Raw genomic sequence first — 23,808 nt, forward strand, 5'->3', positions numbered from 1 at the left:
TGCTGTGTTAGTTGAGTTATATTTGATGGAACTTTCAGATAATGTAGTGCCAAATATTTAGACATAAATCACTTTTTCCCAAGCTCTAGTGGAAAATGAAGCAGATCATCGTAAACATTAGGCGTTTCGAAAGAAAAGGTTAAAAAGTAATGGAAATGCTCATAAGAGTGTATCTTGTATTCAAACTCATAACTCTAAAAAATAGCGTGTTTGTGTTATTGTGTTAGATGAATGGTTACAGTAAGGGACTCCTATGTTAAATTACGACTGTTCTTATTGCTTTTCTCTTTTAGCTATGTTCATGCTATGCATTCCAGAAGTTCAATTTTCAATTAAATGTAGCCGCAGCTAGCTTAAGCTGAAATTATTTTCAAATATGGGATTTATTATTGCATGCTTCTCTTCAACTTTGCTTTTAAATGTTACAATCTTAATTTAACTCATTTCCTACGTCATACCATGATGTATTTTTACACAATGACAACAGTCGAGCGGTAATAAAATATTTTTTGTTACTGTAATATATCTATATATCTCTAGAAACTTTTGACACAGAAAAAAAGACGTACCGTGGAACGTACAAATGAAAATGGATTCCTGGAGGAGTTTCCTGGAATGGATTCCTGGAATTTAGTATACGTAAAACACCTTCAGAAAATTATTGTGTGGACTAAGACATTGAAACCATTCCTAGGAGGGAAAGTGACATGTAAAAGTAATAGAATACGAATGTTATTGGTGTGGCATTCATAGTTTTCGAGTTCCAAGATATGAATATTGTCACTGCAGATGAGGGAGCCGCACGTTTGTTTAATCATTCATAAATAAAAATGGTTTTAAAGTTATTTTGTCCTTTCAATTATGACTTCTTAAAAATCTTATTCTTCAACTTTCTACTTCTTAGTTATAATTACATACACTTTCTATTTATATATTATACTGTTATACATTTATTCAGTGGCGGCGTAAGGAAAACTGGGGCCCGGGGCCAGTGAAGTAGGTTGGGACCCCTTTTCAATCGTGATTTATTCACTTCTATTTTTTGACATTCATTTACATAATCATTCTTTCTGTTTGCTCCTCCCCCTTTCCTGTTGGTGTGTGTGTTTAGATCATTATAATCTGGGATATATTAAACAAACAGGGCCAACATTCCGTGCCTATTTTTTAAATGCTTAGAACAGCCATCAGACTGGTATCTACAAATACATTTGGACCACGATTATCATTGCATATGTTTTTCTTTTTTATTCATTTCTTTTCTTTGTTTCTCCTGGCATGCATCTGGTATGATAGAAAACCATAATACCATACTAGACTCAACCAAGCTAAATAAAGGAACAAAACAAATAACTTCAACAATAGTATTAATAACAATAATAATAACAATGATAATAACATATAGACATAAATATACCAAACATAGAAGTGGCTAGATAGTTAGAAGTAACTAATTAAATATTAATAGGATCAGAATAAAATAAATAAAAATAGTAAACAGAGGTAGGAAATGATTTAGATTATTTAGATTTTTTAAATTGTTGTCAAGATCAATGGTCAAATACCATGGAAATCGTATTAGTAGATAGTTGAGTTTTGCATAGTTTAGTATTAGATTATGATAGGGTCATGCTCAATGGTAATAGTATTTTGGAAATTGCAATAGTCAACAGTTGTTTTTTTTTACATTGTTTATTACTTGTTCATTTTGTTTTTTTTTTCTTGTTGTTTCTTGTTTGTGGTTTTCCTTTCCCTGCCTTCATCCAAATCCCCTTTCACCTATTGCAAAATGCAAAACCAAATAAGTTAAAGAAACAAAAGGTAATGATGATAACCCGTGCCGGTATTAATTTTCAGATACCGGTTCTGAAAGACAGGCCTGAGTCTAAAAAAATAAACCTCTAACTAATTCTAACAGTTTTACTGAACTAAATATTGAAATAATCATTAAAATTAAATAACGAGGTATGACTGTGAACATGAATATCAGGTTGCTCTTTGCGATTTTAAAAAGATTTTATTTTCCAATGGTGTAACACTTGCATATTATTATGTTAGTCTATTATGCCATGTTTTTGTTATCGTAAAATGAAATGAAATGAAATTTTTGAGTTTTACGTCCCACGGTTATGCCGGTTAGGCTAAAGGAGACGGTGATGTAGAGAGATGAATGAAATGGAGGAATGAAGAAAGTGGGAGGAAACGGGAGAACCCCGAGAAAACCAAAGCACACGGTGTTTGTCCACCACAAGTTCACTTAGCGGGAGCAGGATTTGAACCCGGAAATCCAAGCACCAGCGGTGAACGCTTTACCACTGAGCCATATTACAATAAATTATAGTATTTACCGGAAATATCTACCAAGAAAACAATTCGAGATATTGCAACTTGTTAATTGATGACAAAGGAGTGGCTCCGCTGAGATCCTCATTAAGATTAGCGAACGCAAGCTCCATTTACCTTTTAATTACGGAGCCATTTAAAACAATAAAGCCTGGGATACGGCGCCAATTTTGAACAAAATGTAGGGTTATTTTCAAATGGCTGTGGATCAGGCCTTAATAGTCGTAACCTCACGGAAGTTGAACCATTTTACAGAAAATACATGAAAGTTTCATAATTAGTATGGTTTACTCCCCGACCTCTCTAATCTAGGATTACGGGGTGGGGGAAACATAACTTTTACAACTTTTCTTACAAAAAAAATTTTGTTCCATCTCCCCTCTGCCGCTCTAGAAATTGACGATGCGTATAAAAAGCACATCAAAATGTTCTTTGATATATTCTCAATAGCATATAACAGCAGTGTTAACATAAGATACATACAGCATAATTAGGAAATTCCTCAAAATTATAATGTAACTACACCACTGATTAGGACAAAAATGACAAAATGCAGGGTTATTTTCTAATGATCGTAGCTCAGGTTCTAATAGCAGTAGACTCTCAAAAGTTGAAGTATTTTACGGAGAATACATGAAAGTTTTATAATAAATATGGTTTTCGCCCAACCACTGTAACCAAGGATTAGGGGGTGGGGGAAAACAAAATTTTTACATTTTTTCCTATAAATATTTTAGGTTCCGGCCCTCTCTACCGCCCTAGAAGTTGACGATGAACATAAAATTTACATCAAAATATTCTTTAATATATTTTCAATAACATATATCAGCATTGTTAACATAAGATATATATATACAGCATAGTTAGGAATTTCTTCAAAATTATGATGTAACTACGCCACTGATTAGGACAGAAATGACAAAATGCAGGGTTATTTTCAAACGATCATAGCTCAGGCTCTAATAGCAGTCCACTGACGAAATTTGAAGCATTTTACGGAGAATACATAGAAGTTTCATAATTAGTATGGTTTGCGTCCGATCACTATAATCAAGGATTAGGGGTGGGTGGGAGAATCATCATCAAAGTCATCAAAATTAAATTCGTCTGTGTCTGAGTAAGGAAATTCAATTTGTTCTTCATCCCACTCCGAATCTGTTTCAATTGCTTCCAACTCGTCTCGAATGTCTTCTGAACCAAGAACATCTCTCGATGCCATTTCTACTAATACACGCAACACCAAAGTCTCACAAGTAAAACCAACGGCAACAAATTTTCAAATTTTAGGGTCCTTAAAGGTAGATTCTACTGTATGTTAAATTAAAATTCTGATTATTTATATTTTCTTTCACAACAATTTACTTATTGTTGTGTTAAACCTCTGGGAACTAAACTGCGCACTTTAAAAATTTAAATGCGTTTTAAAGACTTTATATGACAAATACAGTCACGTTTGTTCACTTTAGAAGAACAATAACAAAATAATTTCTGCTTTCAGCACTTGCCTAGTATGTATCCTGAGTAAAACACATGCAAGTGCATATATTTGATACCCAGAAAGTTAAAAAACAATTAGGTTTAGCGGGCAAACTGCAAGGTATCTATAAATAGTTACTTCGTATCCCAAGCCTTCGTTTTAGGTAACTAAATACAGTTACTTCGTGTCCAAAAGGTTTAGGATAGAGATCATGAGCCCGAGTGAGTCACGGTTGCAAAATTACCATTTTAACTTCTTTCTTAATATATTTTTTCTCCTATTCGAATGCGTAAAGTTTATGAACAGCAGAAATGCTTGCTGGAAAGACCTTAATTAAGATGTGCTTGAATTATCCATAGGAACTGCTTAGATATCTAATGCAACTTACGTTCGCATTTTAACAATTCAAGTTGTAATTAAAACCTTGAATACTGAGCAGATGAGCACGCAGAATTTTTTGTTGGGGGTTTATTCCTGATACGCAATTAATTCTTCATAAACAAATACAACTATATAGAATCTGAAGTGGCTTGAGTTGGATTGAATGAAAACGTGAATATGTATTCGAACTACGCAATGTATTGTTAATTATCATGAACTCGAAAAATTAGAAAAAAAAAAATAGAAACGCGACTGATGAGCACCAAACATCAAAACTTCACAAGGCGTGAAATATTTGTTCACGTCAAAGCCGCACACCTAAAAAAAAAAAAAAAAAAAAAAAAAAGATTGCCTCATCAACTAACCGTTGTTTTGTCCAAGTCAGTTGCTTTTTATCATAATTGTGAAATTTCCTGCAAGTTAATCAGAATGTAGAAAATTTCCTACATTTTAAATTTATTTATTACATACTGATCAGCCAGAACATTATGACTACCTACCTACTATCGATATAAACCCGTCCAGGCGATACCTGCGTCACCTGCCGAAGAGTCAGTCACACGTGAGGTGCATGTAGTATCAGTGAGAGTGCTGTGCGTGTGTAGAATAGGGAATGCGCACGGTTTATCTCAGTTTGACAGAGGGCAGGTTGTAAAGGCCCAGAGACTCGGCAGGAGAATTACGGAAACTGCAGAACTTGGATGTTCGAGGAATGCTGTGGTGAGTGTCTTTAACAATTTGCGAAACCAAGGGGAAACGACGTTTAAACGTCGAGTGGTTGGGCGCCCCCACTTCATTACAGATGTCGGACTGCATAGATTGGGCAGACTGGTAAATCAGGACAGGCAGCGAACTGTGGAAGAACTAACATCAGACTTTATGTCTGGGCAAAGTACAAGTGTCTCAACCACCGCCCGCTGGAATCACTACTTTCGCTCGCTCTCTATACTGCCTGTCGAATCACCAAAAATAACATAGAGATCGCCGTACGAATATTTTTCCTAATTCCGCCGCATGGGTGCAGCACTAAGCGTGACTTGTTTGTATAAATCTCATAGCGGAAAATACATTGTGGGGTTCAATGTTTTCGCAAATTAAAAGGTATTACTGTTATATGGTCTTTTCTAAGTTACGAAGAGATATTTTAGAATACGTTGGGATATCGTTTCACGAAATACCATCGAGTATTCAACTGCAGAAAAATGGTTAATAAATAAAATATCAAGACATGATGATACGAAGGGAAGTAACTGAATTCCTTCAGACAGACAGATCTATTGTTTGTTGTCAACATTCTGTAAAATAAGTTTTATTTTTAATGTAAAGTTAGGAAGCTGAAACAAGACTCTGTACCCAATGTGTTCTTAATAGATGACTAAAAGAACCACTTAGAAAGGCGAACTTCCATAATCTAAGCTGAATTACGTTCGTTGAGGCTTCTATACCGGATTTCAAGAAATCAGTAGATTCATTGAGAAATATGAGCCATTATGTTTGCCAGTCCTGTGGAATGCACTTTGTAGAACTGTTATAATGATGAAAAGTACAAATTGCTGTTATCAGAAAAAATAGTGAAAAAAAAATTGAGAAACCACTAATCACATATGCAGAAAGCATAAACGAAGCGTTTTGTTTTTATTGCAAATTCAAACTCATTTCCAGAAAGTCGAAACTCCAAAAATGAGTATTGGAAAATTTGTACTATGTTTCGTATTATTATTATTATTATTATTATTATTATTATTATTATTATTATTATTATTATTATTATTATTATTATTGATGATAACATTGAGATTTGGAGTGACTGGAGCGCGTCGTTCGCCAGAAAATAGCTGCAGGGTTGGTTTCAGATTTAATGTTTTTCCACCCATAGGCAAAAAAATATTTGCCGTCTCTCTTCCCGATGTGAAAAATTTTAACACAATATAATATTTATACAAGTGTAAAGTCCCACGATTTTAGCCGTTAGGCTAAGGAAGACGGATGATTAAGATAAGTGAGTGTTGATGGAAGAATTGGTGGAAAGAAATGTGGAAGCAAACGAAGGTACCCTGAGAAAACCCACGGACACAATGTTGTTCATCACAAACTTACTTGGCCGAGGATTGAATCAGGGACCCCACACATCAGAAGTAAGCGCTCTACCAGTGAGCCACCCTGCTACTATGTATATTATTTTTGTACAAATTTTAACGAATTTTCGTTTTGAATCTGCTGTAAAGAAAGTCAAACTTATACAAATTTACGTCTTTTAAAATAAAGTTACAGAGAATGATCAGTTTGTGCAAGAATAAAAGAAATTGTTTTGAAGTTTCGGTCGTAAAATGTTAATATTCAAATACAAAAAGTCACAGGATGATTGTGAAACAGTATAATATGGAAATTATTGTCATTGTCCAAAATCAGATGCGAAGGGTCTACAAGAGTTTGCCTTAAAATAAACTGCCTTCCTCCTTGTTTTGTACCGAGCGGAGGTATCTATTAGCATAATCATACTAAACGTCATGGAGGGTGTTTACTGTCTTTAATAATTTTTCGTCTTTTGCATTTTTTTTTTCGTTTCACTTATTAAATTTTGATCCAACGGGCGATCGTAAGATCGTTGTGCCCTTAGGCCGGAGTCTAGTTGTTCTAGTGTTAAATCCAATCTTGCGCAGGATATATGATATCATTTACAAACTTTTGGGGGTTGGCCTAGAAAGAGATGCATGATAATACATCTTGGGGAGATGGATAGTAAATCCTGACTTCATTTTATAGTGTGTTCATTCAAAGTCATTCTTCTGTTTCTGATATGATGAGTCGTTGCTCTTTTTGTCGACAATAATAATAATAATAATAATAATAATAATAATAATAATAATAATAATAATAATAATAATAATAATAGCATAATGATGGTGGTGCTCAGTCAACACAAGCAATGTGAGCTGCTTATGTTGGGCCTTATCAACTGAGTACATCATAATTTAATTGGTTGGAGTGTGTTTCGTCTATTTTGGATTTATTTCTTTGAGAAAATAAGGATGATACTTTATGTATTTTCATTTAAATATTATTTATTTTTATATGTGAAGTATGTATGCAAACAAGGGCGCCCATCAGGGGGGAGCAAGGTGGGGCCCCTATAGGAAAATGTACTTGGCAATATCGAAAACCTAATAGAATTTTTACATTAGTTGCAGCAAAATTTGAAACTATATTTGAAATATCGCTTTTACTTGCCCCGCTGGAAACCACAACATGGGCGCCCTTGTATGCAAATCACAAATTACATACCATTACTGACTGACATACAGCTAACGACGACTACATGTCTATTGCGCTTTTTTTCTGTGTTAACCTTTCTATTACTTCGTGATAATAGATATGTAGAATTTCTTCTTTTGTTAATTAAAAGTAAAATTCTTATTTAAAAAATACATACAACTTTGCCGTGTGTAAGTAAATTATTGAAAAAGTGTACTAGTTCCTACAAAAATGGGGGAAAATATGCTGAATTACTGTATAGCTAAATTGAAGTAGACGAGAGCAAGCCTCGGCTGTCCCTGCCACCTAGCGGTCAATTTTTTGCTTTTGTCGTATGCTATAAATCGTTGTTTCGACAGGCAGTATAGAGAGCGAGCGAGAGGAGTGACTCCAGCGGGCAGTGGTCTCAACACACAATGCACTGAACACTCCTAACGATGGACCTCATACGCCCATGACCCATCCATGTGTGAATGTTAACAGCACGACATCGGCAACTGCGACTCAAAGCAACCCATGACCATCGTCACTGAACCTTGGCACAGGTGCAGAGCGTTGCATTGTCTGATGAATCCCGATACCTTCTTCATCATGACGATGGGAGGGTACGAAACCTTCTTGTTCCAAGGGAACAGCTCCTTGACACCTGTACTGCGAGACGGAGACAAGCTGGCGGCGGCTAAAATATGCTCTGCGGAACATTCACGCGAGCATCCATGTGTCTAGTGGAGCTCGAGAAGGCACCATGACGGCCGAGGCGTATCGCACACTACTTGCAGACTACGTACACCCTTTCATGACGACCATGTTTCCCAACGGTAATGGCATTTTTCGAAAAGATAATCACAAGGCCAGGATTGTGATGGAATGGTTCGAAGAACACAGGGGCAAGTTCCAAGTGATGTGCTGGCCCCTCACTCACCGGATCGGAACCTAATGGAACACAAATGGGATGGGAGTGAATGTGGCGTCAGAGCGCATCCCCCCTCCCCAGAATTTACGGGAATTAGGTGACCTGTGTGTACGCATGTGGTGCCAACTCTCTCCAGTGACTTTCCAAGGATCATGCCAAGACGCGTCGCCATTGTTATCCATGCCAAAGGTGGACATACTGACAATTAGGTAGGTTCTGGCTGATGTGTGCGTATATTTTAACTCGTATATTTTGTCTCGAATTTCGAGACGTGTCGTCTCGAATTTGAGTCGAGTCGAGAGAGAAACTGTCGAGTCTAGATACGAGTCGAGACAGAAACACATTTTCGAGTCGAGACGAGCCGAGACAGACTTAAATTTCGACTCGACTCGACTCGTGCGCATCCCTAGTTATAAACGAATAGGTTTCTAAGCAAGTACGAAACGCTACTAAGAATGACAGTTTTCTAAGATTCAAAATTTACCAAATTCATTCTAAGTTTAAACTTCATTTAATCTTTTTCCTTCATTACTGTTCGAAAACTTAGGGTTGTTGCAAAAAAAAAAAAAAAATAAATAAATAAAAAAAAGATAAATCTTTAGAGTAGAATTAACAGTTTATAGGCCCTTTCACAACGTTCTCATCTAAAACCAGAGTTTTTTCTGAAGCAGAATTTTTTTACAGATATATAAAAATATTACAGTAACAACAGAATATTGTATTATCTCGCGACTGTCGTCGTTGTGCAAAAATTCATCATGATATGACGTATGGAAGTGACTTAAATTAAGGCAGCAAGATTTAATATCAAAGTTGGAGAGCATCAAACATAAACGAATATCAAAGATGTCAAAGTTGAATCTTATATGAACGTAATGAATGAATCTTATATGAATATATGAACATAATTACATATGTCACGTTTGAAAATAATTTCGACTTAAACTAGCTACGACTACATTTAATGCAAAATTGAACTTCTGGAATGCAGAGTATAAGCGTAGCTAAAAAAAAAAAAAAAAAAAAAAAAAAAAAAAAAAAAGATCGGGATTCAAAATTAAAACCAATAGTCGATGTCCCATATAAATAGTAACATGAGAAAGATTTTCAGTTTCATAAAACCACTCTAAACTTGGATTTTTAAATTTTTTTAAATTTACTTTCGTAACGTTAACGAAAACGTACAAGCATACGGAATTTAAAGTTTTTAATCTAATTCCAACTACTTAAACCATGAGATTACCGGTCCAAAAACAGACCTATTTAAAAAATATGCAGTATTCCTTCATCCTCCATTTAAAGTCTCTAAAATTAAAAATATTCACTCTTGGCAATATTTCTGTTGGTTAGTCCCGTGTTCTGATTAATTTATTTATGTAATAATATATCAATTTGAAAGATAAATTTTCCGATCATTGAACTTGTATTTGTATCACCTTTGGAAGCTAGTTATTAGAAGCTTGTAGCGCCAATAGCGGCGAGCTTGGGAACTATAGGTGTGGTAATTCGATGTATTCCTGCTGTTACTGTAGTTGCAAACTAGTGTTCGAGAGGTCAAGAGCACAAAATTTGTAATAAGTATAAAATACAAATCGGGTATTTGTGTGTTCTTTAACTTTTGGATGGCAAGAGGTTATAGTGGTCCTTCTAAAATTATCTTGTGAGTTAGAAAGAAATTATATCTATACTGGGCCAGATTTAGGAGGTTGCACCGGAGCACGTGCAGCTCCCCTTCGTTGTGAATATACGCTATCTATATTGAAAAGCTCGCAGTGAAAATAGCATTACTTTCCTCAAATTTGATGTCATGTCATGTTTCCGCTTAGAAGAAAGCGGAGTTTCACAAAAGCGATAGCTTAAGTCAATTTTCTGAAGGTTGAAGAAAAAGGATACACCGACAACACAGGAATTAACACCGAGAACACAGGACAGACACTTAACATTTCCAGCGAAATTTCAAACCACAATTGTTTAAAGGAATTAAAAAATAAATTTAATTCAAATGTACGGGCAATTATTACATGGGAAGAAAACGTCCATTTAAATAACATGTACATTTCTTCATTCTTCTGTAGACTCTTTAAATATTAAAAATATTCACTTTGCCAATTTTCCAATCAGTTAGACCCGGAAGGCTACAATCGTGCCAACTCTGCTATTTTTAAAAACATTCAAATGGAAGGATCTCCAGTAACCAAGGTATTTTTTTATTCGTCAATATGGCGTCACTAGTAAACAACTTAGCTCGGTAAGCCAGCAATTACGTAGTTTTTTTTTTTTTTTTTTTTTTTGTGCTATTATCGTTTGTGTTGCTTAGCGGCTCCACTTTCACTATAGAGGATTTCAGGCATTATGCGGTAAATTGAGCTCTCACCTTGACTTTCACTGAACTCAAAATATAACAAGAAGGGGTGGGAATGTTTTGCCTGTCGCTAAACAATATTACCATCTTCACTTTATGCTAAAAATCAATTAAGTTAGATTTTTGGTACAGGGAATGGAGTTTTTGTTCTCTAGATGGCAGCCAAAGTTCTAGGAGGCAATGGTACAATTCGGGAGGCAAACGACAGGTTGTGAACCAGAGTTTAGAAAATGTTTCTGAGGGTTAGGTCAAATTTAGTACTAAATTTTGAGAAAGATTGGAGCTCGAGCTAATTTAAAAAAAAAAAAAAATATCTTGCCGGGGTCGGGCCAAAAACTTTTAAAATTTATCGGGCCCGGGCCGGGCTTGGGTCAAGAATTTTTTAAAAAAAAACTTATCGGGCCGGGTCTGGCTCGGGCCGAAAATCTCCAAAACTTTTCGGGCCCGGGCTGGGCCGGGCCTAGGTACGTTCGAGCTGGATTGGGCTCGGGCCGAAAAATTCGGCCCGTGCAGGTCTCTAATGTATATATAATTCTATAAACGGTGTCCATGGACAACAGAGCACTGTTCTACTGGTCAAAATAAAGTAAAAATGCTATATGATGAAATAGCTACCGAGGCGTCCTTCAATCGCTTTGGAGAACAGAACGTTTCACTTCTAGCATCGTATGCAGTGTTGTCACAGTTCTAGCTCTGGAGTGGGCCGAAAAATAGTACCAAATTGAAACAAAAAGGGCTGAATTCACTATTTTATTCCAGTGTAATAGATGGCTCTACAACACGAAACTAAAAGAGGTAAAGTTCTAGAACACTCCCTCCCCCTCTTCTAAGAGTTCAAATCAAGAAAGTGCTCTTTTTAAAAAAATATTTTTAAAAACATTCAAATGGAAGGATCTTCAGCAACCAAGGTATTTTTTTATTCGTCAATATGGCGTCACTATTAAACAACTTAGCTCGGTAAGCCAGCAATTACGTAGTTTTTTTTTTTTGTGCTATTATCGTTTTGGTGTGGAATCTTTGCAACGACAAATAAATTATAGAGTTACTTAAGCACACGCTGGTCTTCTGCAGAATATTCAACATATGTGAGTGTGCTTCTTTTTTAAAGATTAAAAACTAAAATTTCCAACAACTTTCTTCCCGTCTCCATTATGCGCGGCGTGGATGCGCCCATCTAGCGTCATTTGGTTCCCGGTATAGTTCGAATTACGACTTTTTACACAAAGTTCGCAGGGTTATGTGGTGCAACGTCACAGGATGAATATCCAGCAGCATTTTTTTTTCTTTTTTTTTTTTTTTAGTCCAACACAGAATGAGTAAGTGATATGTAGGAAAAGTCTTACTTACACTTTTCGAAATGTGACAAGTGTTTGTTAAATGGTGCTGAATTGGGTAGAATTGTACCAACATTTTCACTAAAGGGGCTGAAAATGCCAGCGTGGTACCAATGGGCCGATGAATGACAAAATGGGCTGAATTTGGTACGATTGTACCAAGTGTGGCAACACCGATCGTATGTTGAGTTTGAAACATTAGCAGTTACTCTACGAATCCATCGAAGAGTTACATGAATAATCCCCAGATGGCAGTTATAGCAGGCAGGCGCATACCAAATGAAAATTTTGATATATTACATAACATTCATATTTAGGGTTTCTGGGGATTATACTAAACATTCTGACAAGCTGATCCTTTGTTTCAACGTGCCTCATTGGCTAATCCTTTTTCGATTGGAGAATAGGTTGCCATTACTCCTTCAAACAACTTTTCTTTAGGCTGATAAACTTCGATACTAACGCTTGTTAGCATCGGTAGCGTTATATCATGGTCCAAGAAAAATAACAATTAGAGTAATTTATGTGTATATGTGTGTGTGTTACACACGTTATGCAGCGGACTGATACAAATCCAATAGTCGAACTTCTCGTTTGTTTTACGTCATATCAATAGAATACGTTTGTAAATATTTGTAGTATTGAAATAATTGTGATATTAACTCTTCAGTACAAGGGTTGTGCCTGAGAAGCACGTACCAAGCAGTAAGAGTAAATTTTTCTGTTTTTTTCAACATTCTAGTTCTCATAACAGTGAAGCTGAGCTTCAAAGCTGCCGAGCTTTCTTATATTCTGAAGAAAGGGAGAATTGTTACTTTCGTCAATGCACCACTATGACAATATTGACAGTGAAATCTCTGATAGTAGAAAACCTGAAATTATAAGATTTTACGACTGCAATGCAATGCAATGCAATGCACAATATGACGTAGGTAGAAATGTACGGAGACCGGCACTGTGTTTGTTCTATATACTGATAAACATTTCTGGAATAAACGCCTGTGTTGTGTTTCGATCAAATTCTAATCAAGAGAACTCTATATCAAGAAGACAGTTTCTCAAGAACTTAGGACTTAGTTTACCGAATAAATGAGGGAATGAGCTTAGCTGCATTATCTTCCGTGACACATCAGGATCCTGCTGCAAGACTATCAGGTTTTATACCAGAACAAAAGGAAAAACCACTGCAAAGAAAAAGACGGAGATGCTGCATGTGCAAAAAAGTGGAACTATTTTTTTTTTTTTTTTTGTAAGTTGTGCAAGAAGTATCTGTGCCTCAAACACTATGCAATGTCATGCACAGAATAAATTGAGGACAATTTGTATGGGTAAAAATGACTCGTTTTTCACCTGTAATTCAAACAATACACCTCACAATTATAAATCTCAGTACGTTTGTTTATATTAACACACATTATTCTTAAATTTCATACGTGCAATCAGGTGCAATTACTCAGAAGTCGTAATTTTACGGCGTAAGATTTCATTGCACCCGTTAATAATAAGGTGAAACAAACATGTTTAATAAATTTCTAAAAAGAAAATAAAAACATTGAGTTTCGTGTTTCGAACATTATATATCAACAAGTAACACGTGTATCTTTTGAAACATAAAGGTATTTTGTTTAAAAAGTCTTTTATATATGTTTCAGTTAATTGCATTTTGTGGAGCCTCACAGGCACAATCCGTGCACTCACGTAACAACAATTTCACCCGTGTACTGAAGGGTTAAATATAATTGTAGAAATTAAAGAGAAAGTGCAATTGAAAAAAATATCATTTCTACATTAGTATTACAAAGTGTACTTTCTGTGAAATTGAACCAAAAAATACCATGCCTCAGAAATATTTGGAAACAGAAGCAGGGTTTTCTTGTAAATCAGGGAGTCCTGTAATGAACTGTTAAAACCGGACATCTCGGGATAGGGATACCACTCAGGATTACAGGAGGGCCATTCCCCTGATAATTCTGGAAATTGGTACTCCTGATAATGCAATTTAGGTACTTTGGTATGAATAGAAATTTACGGTGAAAATACGTATTTTTGGATGAGAGTATGGCGGGATAATTAGTAATATTCCAAGATTCTAACCCCCGACCTTAGTTCTCGCTACACCAGTCTCAACGCCCATCGACTGTAGTATAAGAAACTTGATTATAGTTCAATTTGTCATTTAAGAGAATTCCACTTCACCCAAGAAAAAAAATGCTAGTGAAAATAATTTTTGCTCTATTTTTATCATCAGCATCACAATTCCGGATTTTCTCGTGTTTTCATTCTTGCTTAAGCCACTGTGAAATTTTAAATCCCCTTTGACCACTCTATGAAAATGTCGGACGGTACTATCATTTGCTGAATTCAAAGCACAAAACATTTAAGTTCAATCATGAAAGCTGAGAAAAAAATTACAAAGTTGGTATACATAGAAAGACAAGTTCTGTTTTCTAAAATATAAGAGCTATTTATACTATGTCAACATGAATAAATTTCAACGGATAAGGTGAAACCTATTCTTGGAGGGTTGCATCTATTGCTAGAAACTGTATCTCCATATCTCTTACCGTTTTTGATCTATGGTAACCAGTATTAATACCGAAAGTAGCAAAACTGAAGGACTTCCAGTTTGAAGAAAGTGTTGCGGATAGTCATGTTATGTTGCTTTGAGACCAGTGATTTATCTACACCCCCTAACACTCCCCAGCACCCTCCTAAAATTTTCAGACATCCCCCGAAAATGAATTCCTTACATTCCTCCAACTACGGGGGTGCAATATTAAAAAGATTCATTCTCGTTCTGCCTAAAGCTCTCCAGGACTCTGTAGAAAATATTTTAAATAATCTTAGCTTTAGGCAGACCAGAAATTCCCGTTCCGCCTAATCTTTGAAGACAGGGAATTCTATGCAAGGAGAAAATTTTTAGGTAAATGCTGCACTGAAAAGCTTGCGTGTCTGAATACAGGTCAGAACTCATGTATAAAATGGCTGTGGTAACGAGGGCTGTAGTATAAAATTGAAACTAAATCCAAGCGTTCAAAATGCAAGAAAAATTCTGACGAGTACAAAATCCAATGGACAAAATTACAGGAGTATATATTGGATGTACCAGAACGGATCGTATATGATTATAATTCCCTTCAATTGTCATATATTCTAAAATGTTATCTGTATTTTTTCAGCTGAAATAACGTTTTATTTCTTTTAAAATGCTGAAAACTCAATAAAACTTAAGAATGTTATAATAAAAGGGCAGATTAGCTTTAATTACTTTCACAAATACCATATGAGACGTTCTGGGTATTCCTATTTATTATACTTTTAATACATTTGATATACATTTAGCATATTACAGTAAGACCATTCATTTTAATTACGAAAAGTAACTGTGATGCTATTGGATTTCAAAAATGTCGATCTTGTGTTGTAGCATACAACAGTCTTTCATTTTGAGTACTGTATAAATATTATTATTATTATTATTATTATTATTATTATTATTATTATTATTATTATTATAGCAAAGATCAAAATGTGAAATATATACTTACTATAAAAGTCTTACGTCTTATAATGTGTTTTCAGCATTTTGTTTAAAAAGAAATGTTATTTCCGTAAAGTGAAGAACTTCAGATAACATTTTAGATGCATAACAGTTGAAGAAAAAAATAATGATTCTTTTATTAATCTGCGCGTATGATTCTGATGCTTGAATTTAGTACATTTTGTCTGAATTTTCCTTGGGATTTGTCCTCTTGAACTTTGTTCTGCATTCGTAATAATCTGCTTGGTAATTCTAACAGAGGCTGTAAGAAGAATAACTATTTATTCAAGTTTCATCATAAATTTTAGATGTTATTCTTGTTGCTCTTCTCGGAAAAATGACCAGGATACAGTTCTTTATCAGCAGTGTTATTCACATCTACTTTGGTAAAGATGATTGTGACTTTAAAAAAAATACCTGCGGGCAAATGGAAAATTGATTGACTTAGTTGCAAGAAAGCCGTTTGATATTGTAACCGAAACGAACGCAAAATAAAGTTAATTCGGTATAATATCAAATTATTTCACATCAAGATTTTATTCACTTTTTCAGTAGTTCATTTCAAACATCTGAAGAGATTTGAAGTGTGGCACCTTTTGCGTACTGTGAGCAATTGCGGTTTTAGCAGGTAGGCCGGGTAGGCACAGGCCTATCCAAAAATTTTGAAAAATATATAAACATTAAAGATACAATAAAGAGTAAATATATTTTCCACTTTTTATATTAATGGTAGATAATTATTTAATAAACAGCATCAACCACTACCGTAAAAGTAATTTCCTATTGACATCAATCAATCAAATACGTATATGTATCCATATGCGAAGGAGCGAGCCTACCCAAAACTAAAATCCTAAAGCTGCCCCTGACTGCGAGCCTTAGCATGTTGGAGGTGAACTACTGGAAAACTGAATAAAATTTTGTTGTTAAATGACTTGATACTAAACTGAAGTAAGTTTGTTTTATCTTTAACTACAATGCCAAACTGCTCTCTTGCAACTGTCAATCAATTTTCCATTTCTCTGCAGATATCTTTTTTTCTTTCTTTAATCACATTCATATTTACTGAAATAGATGTGAATAACACTGTTAATAACAGAACTGTATTTAGTATTTTTTTCTGAGAAGAACAAATAGAATAATATGTAAAATTTATAATAAAACTTAAAGAAATATTTATTCTTCTTATAGAATCTGTTACTATCAAAGAAAAATTCTGTTGAAGAAATCCCTTCCTTGACAGAATTTCTCGTCTTGAAAAATTAGGCAGAACGCGATTTCCCGTTCTGTCTAAGGAAAAGGTGTTTTCTATAAATTGCTGGAGAGCCTTTAGTCAGTAAGGGATCACATCATTAAACATCTTGTTATTTTGATCTTTTAAAAATTTTGAATTCTTGTTTTTAAGTGGCAATAGAATAAAACAACTTACTTTCGACAAGATAAATTTTCAAGCAAAACACGCAACGAAAGATTGAATGGAAATCAACCTTTACATGGCTGTGATCGTCAGAAGAACGTTTGATTAATCGATTGCCAACTATTTCATCTCGACGTCACACTAAGTATCAGAAAGTCGACGCTAATTGGCTCTGGCAGAGGAAGAAAATCCAATGCAATCGTTCGTTGCATCAACGAATTTTCAAGTTTGTAATAATAATAATAATAATAATAATAATAATAATAATAATAATAATAATAATAATAATAATAATAATAATAATAATAATAATAATAATAATAATTAAAAAGGCGATAATAGTATACGACCTTACTGCAAGATTGCACCCCTTTCCATAAATTTTTTGAACACCTCCCTAAATTCAAAATTCTTGATAAATCACTGTTTGAGACCTGAATCGTTTGCAAATAGCCGCTTCGTTATGTGTTATCGTTTTATGACGAACCAGAGTTAGGAATAAAAGTCGGTTGAAAAAAATCGTTTGGATGTATTTTACAGTTTCACTCTACGGAAATCACTATCGAAACCGGAAATACTACGAAACATCAGTCTCTTCTGATTTTGGAGGAGTGAAGTAATGTTCCCTTGACATCAGCAATCGACTGAGAACAACCACTAACCTAGACAAATTAGCTTCATCATCGGAACAAATTCGGAACAAATTCGAACCAAAATACCGGAATTCGGAATTTTGGTGCACACGTTCAGAATAGTATTAGAAACAATTGGAGTGTTCAATTGATGTCAATAGTGGAAAACCCCGGAAATCGCTACCATCTTGAAAAAACTATCTTTGGCCAGTTTTTCTTTTACAATTTTGTTTTCTGTGTTAAAACTATACAAAATACGCAAAAATGATATTGGACCTTTCTTGTAGAGCATTAAATTTCCAATAAATTGAACGAAATTGTAATTCTCTAAAGCAGTGGTATTTAACAGATAGTTTGCGGACACTCTGAGGTCCGCAATTTTCACTACTACTGGACACGCAATTTATAGTTGAGAAAATAGTTTTATGTTAAATTAGCCTTCAGCAAACACTATAATATTATTTTCAAAATTTCTAACGGTACTTTGTCTTAACATATTTAATTGGTGACACGACAGATTCAGTTAGTTTTTTTTTTTAAGTATTGGAATTTCAATTACGATTTTTAGGATTTAAGTTTTCTACTATTATTGTTAAATTTCTTACTGGACTACCATTAAAAACATAACAAACTCATATACAATTTTGCAGAATTAAGAACCTTTCACCTAGAACCTAACTGCTTTGAAAACAATGATGCCACGTCTAAATTGTAGATTGAGTACTTCAAAATGGTATCGAAGTTCGCTTGCTTATCCAACCAGAGCGCTTATATACAACAACTATATATTGCGTGTCCTGTGATGAATGTCTACTGACCTCTACAGGTCCGCGGACCACCTGTTGGAAACCACCGCTTTACAGAATTGCAATTTTCCTCAATTTATTGGAAGTTTAATGCCATACAAGAAAGGTCCAATAGAATTATTGGGTACCTTGCATAGTTCTAGTACAAAAAAAAAAAAAAAAAAAAAAATTGTGAAGGAAAAATAGCCAAAAAATAGTTTTTTCAAGATGACGGCTATTTCCCAGTTTTCCACCATTGACATCAATTGAACTCTCTAGTACTGTTTCTAATACTATTCTGAATATGTATATTAAAAATCAGGTTTTTTCCATTTATTCCACTGATCCCTTTAGTTTTACTTTAACTTGCCTAGACTAGTCCCTGATTAATTACCATTTTTGTTTTATGGTGATAAATGTTGAAATCAGAAATGATTAATTCGATCGACTTTGAAATGAAATCTTCAAGTTTTACGTCTCACTAATATGCAGGTTAGGTTAAAGGAGACAATGATGATGAGAAATGAATGAAATGGTAGAAAGATGAAATTGGAGGAAAGTAGAGAACCCGGACACGATGTTTGTCCACCACAAATTTCACTTGGTGCGTTGTAGTCCAATTACTCCATGCACCAGAGGTGAACGCTCTACTACTGAGCCAATATTTAAATTTCGTATAAAGTGGAAGAGCAAGTTCATATTTCCAAGGGATTTGATGTAATGCTACATGCCAAAAAAAGATTCCCCTACCATCTTGGTGATGGGTAAATTCCCGGGAAGATATTTTTCGGGAATGTTCCCTGGGAAAATTCCAGGGAAGATTCCCAAAAGTGGGAATATGCCGGAAATTTTTGTTCAAACACAAATAAAAGTGAATTATATTACTATATTACAATTTCAAAGGTAAATTCATATCTTATCACCGCATATTGTTACTGTTATGTACAAAGGATTCTTTAAAATGTATATTCTGAACGATATTATGTTGTTTTATTAATATTTTATTATATTTAGAAAGTATGAGTAAATGTGTATTTACTTACAATATGTTGTATGCAAGTAAATATGTGAGAAAATGCTATGGTAAGTCCACATACTTTTACACCGCTAAACACTTTAAATTAAATGTAGGTAGATTTCCTAAACTTGGTATTATAAACATATTAAATTTTTAAACGTTATAAATAAATTAAGTTGCGTAACTGTCAGAAGACCCATATCTCACCATGTCTTAGAAGACACATTTGCGCATACATATTTATGTTCGCAATATTTGCAAGATACTGACCTAGTTTTTTTTTTTAATTTAGCACTTAATATTGCCACACACGACCTTTCTTTCTACCTGTTCCTCGAAATATCATGCGTTAATTCACGTTTAAGAGAAGTTCGAGGACCTTTTCAGAAATTCGTACCAGAGACAGAAGACATACCGACGTCTATTACTAACGGTGGTTCGGGGTGCATTGATCTCTATTTCTACATAATTCCTACATGAGTTTACAAACTGGCTCCTTCTCATCATTTGTAAACTTGTACTTTGCTACTTTCTAGTGCAAATGGAAATGGAACTTAAAATATCATATTATTAGTTATATAAAGCACTGTCAAAGAATTTTATCTTTTTAATCTCCAAGTTATTTAAAACCTAGAAGGAAATAATAATAAACGAATATAAAGTAATTAGACACATGGTTCTTATAAATTGGAAGATAAAGTAAAAAAAAAATGGAAACAAATTCCTTCTCGGGAATTTTTTTGCCAGGGAATAAACCCGGGAATGTTCCCTTTTTTTTTATTTTCCTTCTCACCGGGAATATTCTCACTGCTCATCACTATACCATCTGCAGGTGCATTTCCTGAATTATGTATACCTACATAATCCCCTTTGGTCCAATCCCAATCCATTCTCTCTAATAACTCAACTTCATCGAGGGTACTTAGTGGTATCTTTCTCCGAGCCTCTTATGCATCTATTTAAATCAAAGAAGATATTCTGAGTGAATGACTGATAAACTCCCAGGCCAAACCGGTAGAAACTTAACAATTTGACAGTTCATAAAATTTACGACGTAAAGCACCACTACAGACAGATTTTTGATAATTTCACGCGAAAGGAGGGGAATTAGATGTGAAAATTATTAGTAAAATGTCCATATCTCCTAACCTCTGAACGGTAGAGACATGAAAAATTTTGTATATTGAGGATTTCTCATGTTAAATAATTAGACACATGTTTCAATGTTTTCTGATATTCTTCACAAAAGGGAATAAAAAGATGTGAGAATCAAAAGAGGTGAGATTACAGTTCTTGAAAGAGGTCGACCATATCTTGAAGTACCCACAGATTAGAGACATCTAATTTGGTATTTAGACTTTTTATTTAAAATAATTAAAGACGTGTTTCAGTTCTTTTTTATACTTCCCTCACAAGGTAAAAAAAATGGAAGAATAAGAGTAGGGTTGGCAGTTTTTTTTATAATAAGATGGCCGTATCTTGAAATCCCTTAAGATTAGATATATGTCAGGTCGGGTCGTATATACGTTCATGGTATATACGAAACATGGTATATATACGTTCTTTATTCAAAAACAAGAACATGCCACAAGATTTCAGTATATTGCAGCATAGCGTTTCTCGAAATTTTGCTTTTAACAAAAGAAGAGGGGAAATACGCTGCATAATATACAAAAATAGCTTCCGGGGTGTCAGTTTCGTAATCAATGGAAAGAGGACGAATAATTTGAAATGAAATTTTAAACACAGCACTTGGGCGTACGTGTGTTCTTGTATTTTTGATTATTGAATTACCTGTTCTAAGAGGAAAAACAGGTTTAAACATTTCGCAAAGAATTATGGTATAAACATATATCTTGCGTGTGAAGAACCGAAACAAAGATAGAAATGGCAGGTGCGAGGCAGTGGGCCGATACAGTTGGGAGGTGTGGAAGCGAAGTCCCCAGCTAGCAGAAGGCAAGTTTTGTATAATGAATGAAGTTCCGGTACTTCTGTATAAGTACACATTGGTGCCTGTAGCACTCCCTCCAAGTTTAGAATCCACAGATGCTGTAAACTTGTTTTACCATGTTGGTGCATGAGGTTTGAACTAAATTTAATTTCTAGCCTCAACATTCGAAAGTATTATTGACAATTTCTGTGCGCTAACTCTTTTCAAATTTACGTTATGATGTTGCGACCTGCACTTATGCTTTCGTTTGTCTTTTGCAATACAGTATAGTTCGGTTTATTTGGAATCGAGCACCAATGACAGACCTACATTGCCATAATCTACGCTAGAAATACACACGATTGTCCAAGAAAAGCCCATATTAAGACATATCTCATATTATATTATTGTCTTCCCATATTAAGACATATCTCAGCCGTTAATTACTTTCTAAGCTTCGTTAATTACTTTCAAAATCTCATGTAAAATCGTATAAATATTCTAGCGTTTGCCCCAAAAATAAATGTTACGTTTTAAAATCTCTCTATATATATACTGTATATCGACTTCAAACTTTAAATATAAAAATGTGTTGTTTAAAGACTTACCTGATATCTTCTCTTCCCACTTGGAGATTTAGCGTAAGGAATTCCTCGAAACTCATATATTAATCTATTTTCTCTTAGTGATCGAGAAGTAGTTCCTCGAATAACACCAAACTCAGGCAACTCAACCACTGGAAAATCTTGGGAGATTACACCGATAACAATAGTAGAAATCAATAAGATAACCGGTAACATCCCAAATTTAAATAATAAAGTACTGTTAATAATATGCTGCATTGAATGTTACTTTTAACAATAGTTCTACCGTCTTTCTTTACATTCACGATGAGAGTAAAATACATAATTATTTGTGCTCTTATATAATCAACATGTTAATGTTATTTTCTGCTTTCTGTGATAATGTATTGGTCTGTCTTCAGATAAACGTGTTTTCTCGTTTCTTTAATGACACTAAACACGGACTGAAGAATGTCATCTTCAGTCTTAATGAGCTGCATACAAAGTAGTAAACCGGAACCAGATTGCTGCTGGACATTTCTTTTCCAAATAAGACTTGCATGTTGTCACTAAAAACAAGTTCATACTTCATAAGAAATCAAATTGGAATAAAAAGAGCAATCTCTTATCTCCATCTTATTCGACTCATGTACAGTATTTGAAAGCATACTCAATCATTTAAAATTATTGATAGTTACAAACACATTGAGTTCATGACTTCAAAAGGGCCGAAGACATATTGAGATGTAAATAAAAAAAAGTCCCATTAATGAATCAAAGCGTATTCTAATAAATCAGCTCGTTCCGTTGTTTAAGTAGTGTAGTCCTAGGAAATTTGTTTTACATTTTTTTTAGAATAAGAAGATAAAAATAAACCTGTTTTTTATTGACCGTTTCTTCAACATATCCGTAATATGCTTCAACCCTTTTAGGATTGTTGGCAACTTTTGTTACCATGGCGGAGTATTGCCTTTGACTGCTTCTTTAGGTTCTATAAAATATATTTAAGCAGGATTTTTTATTGGTCAAGACAAGCATCGACCAAAGACCGACCCAGAAGCGTTTCGAAACCGGTTGGTCAATTTGGCAGCACCAAGTGGGGACGAAGGGGCATGACTTTTTTAAATTTTTCTTAAGGCAAATTAAAAAAAGTCACGCCTTTAGTTTTCAAGATATCATTCACATAGCACAAGTACGTCCACGGGATGTCCGATTCTGAGCCCACAACGGACGACGGGATATCCCGGGATTATTCGAATTTACTCCCAAGGCTTCCACAGGATTTCCACGGGAGATCCAGATGTCCGCTAATATCCCGGGATACGGGATATTCAATAGGACCACAAAAGGATGTTTATTGGTAAATCGTGGGATAACAATGGGATGTCAATCGACTATTTCATATAGCAGAAGGACGTCCACTGGTTGTCCGGGACTGATCCTGCAATCGATAACGGGATATCCCGGGATGTTCCGAATGTGTTCCCGGGACATCCACAAGACCTCCGCGGGTAAACAGAATATTAAACAGGAACACAAAGGAGTATCCACTAGTACACTATGGATAACAATGGGATGTGAATCAACTATGATAGGATGATATAGGGTCCAACGTGGGATATTGATTGGATAACGTTTCATGTCCTATGGAGCTCCAAATGTGGTCCCACAGATGTCCATAAGATGTCAGTTGGACGACCAGTATCAACGTATGACTACAATCGGGATGGCTATGGGATTATTAACGGGATGTCCATTGGATAACATTTTGAGGCTCTCCTAAACGTCCGCTGCTACTTAGTTTTATTTTGAAAATCGTGGAAAAAGAAACAGAAGATACTCGGGAAGTGGATTGAATAG

General features: G+C 34.8%; 1 protein-coding gene across 1 annotated transcript in view; it reads right to left on the bottom strand.

The window, feature by feature from the left end:
* The window catches only part of LOC145691941 (liver carboxylesterase 1F-like), a 117,469-nt gene extending 95,207 nt beyond the window's left edge, over positions 1-22,262 (bottom strand). Inside the window, exon 1 of the mRNA XM_081767243.1 lies at positions 21,994-22,262. Coding sequence (XP_081623369.1) covers positions 21,994-22,227 — 234 coding nt within the window. The 5' untranslated portion in view covers positions 22,228-22,262. The remainder of the gene's footprint in view (positions 1-21,993) is intronic.
* Between the last annotated feature and the right edge of the window lie 1,546 nt (positions 22,263-23,808).

Source organism: Thermobia domestica, chromosome 8 (genome assembly GCF_964235325.1).
Source record: "Thermobia domestica chromosome 8, izTheDome1.hap1.1, whole genome shotgun sequence".
NCBI lineage: Eukaryota > Metazoa > Arthropoda > Insecta > Zygentoma > Lepismatidae > Thermobia > Thermobia domestica.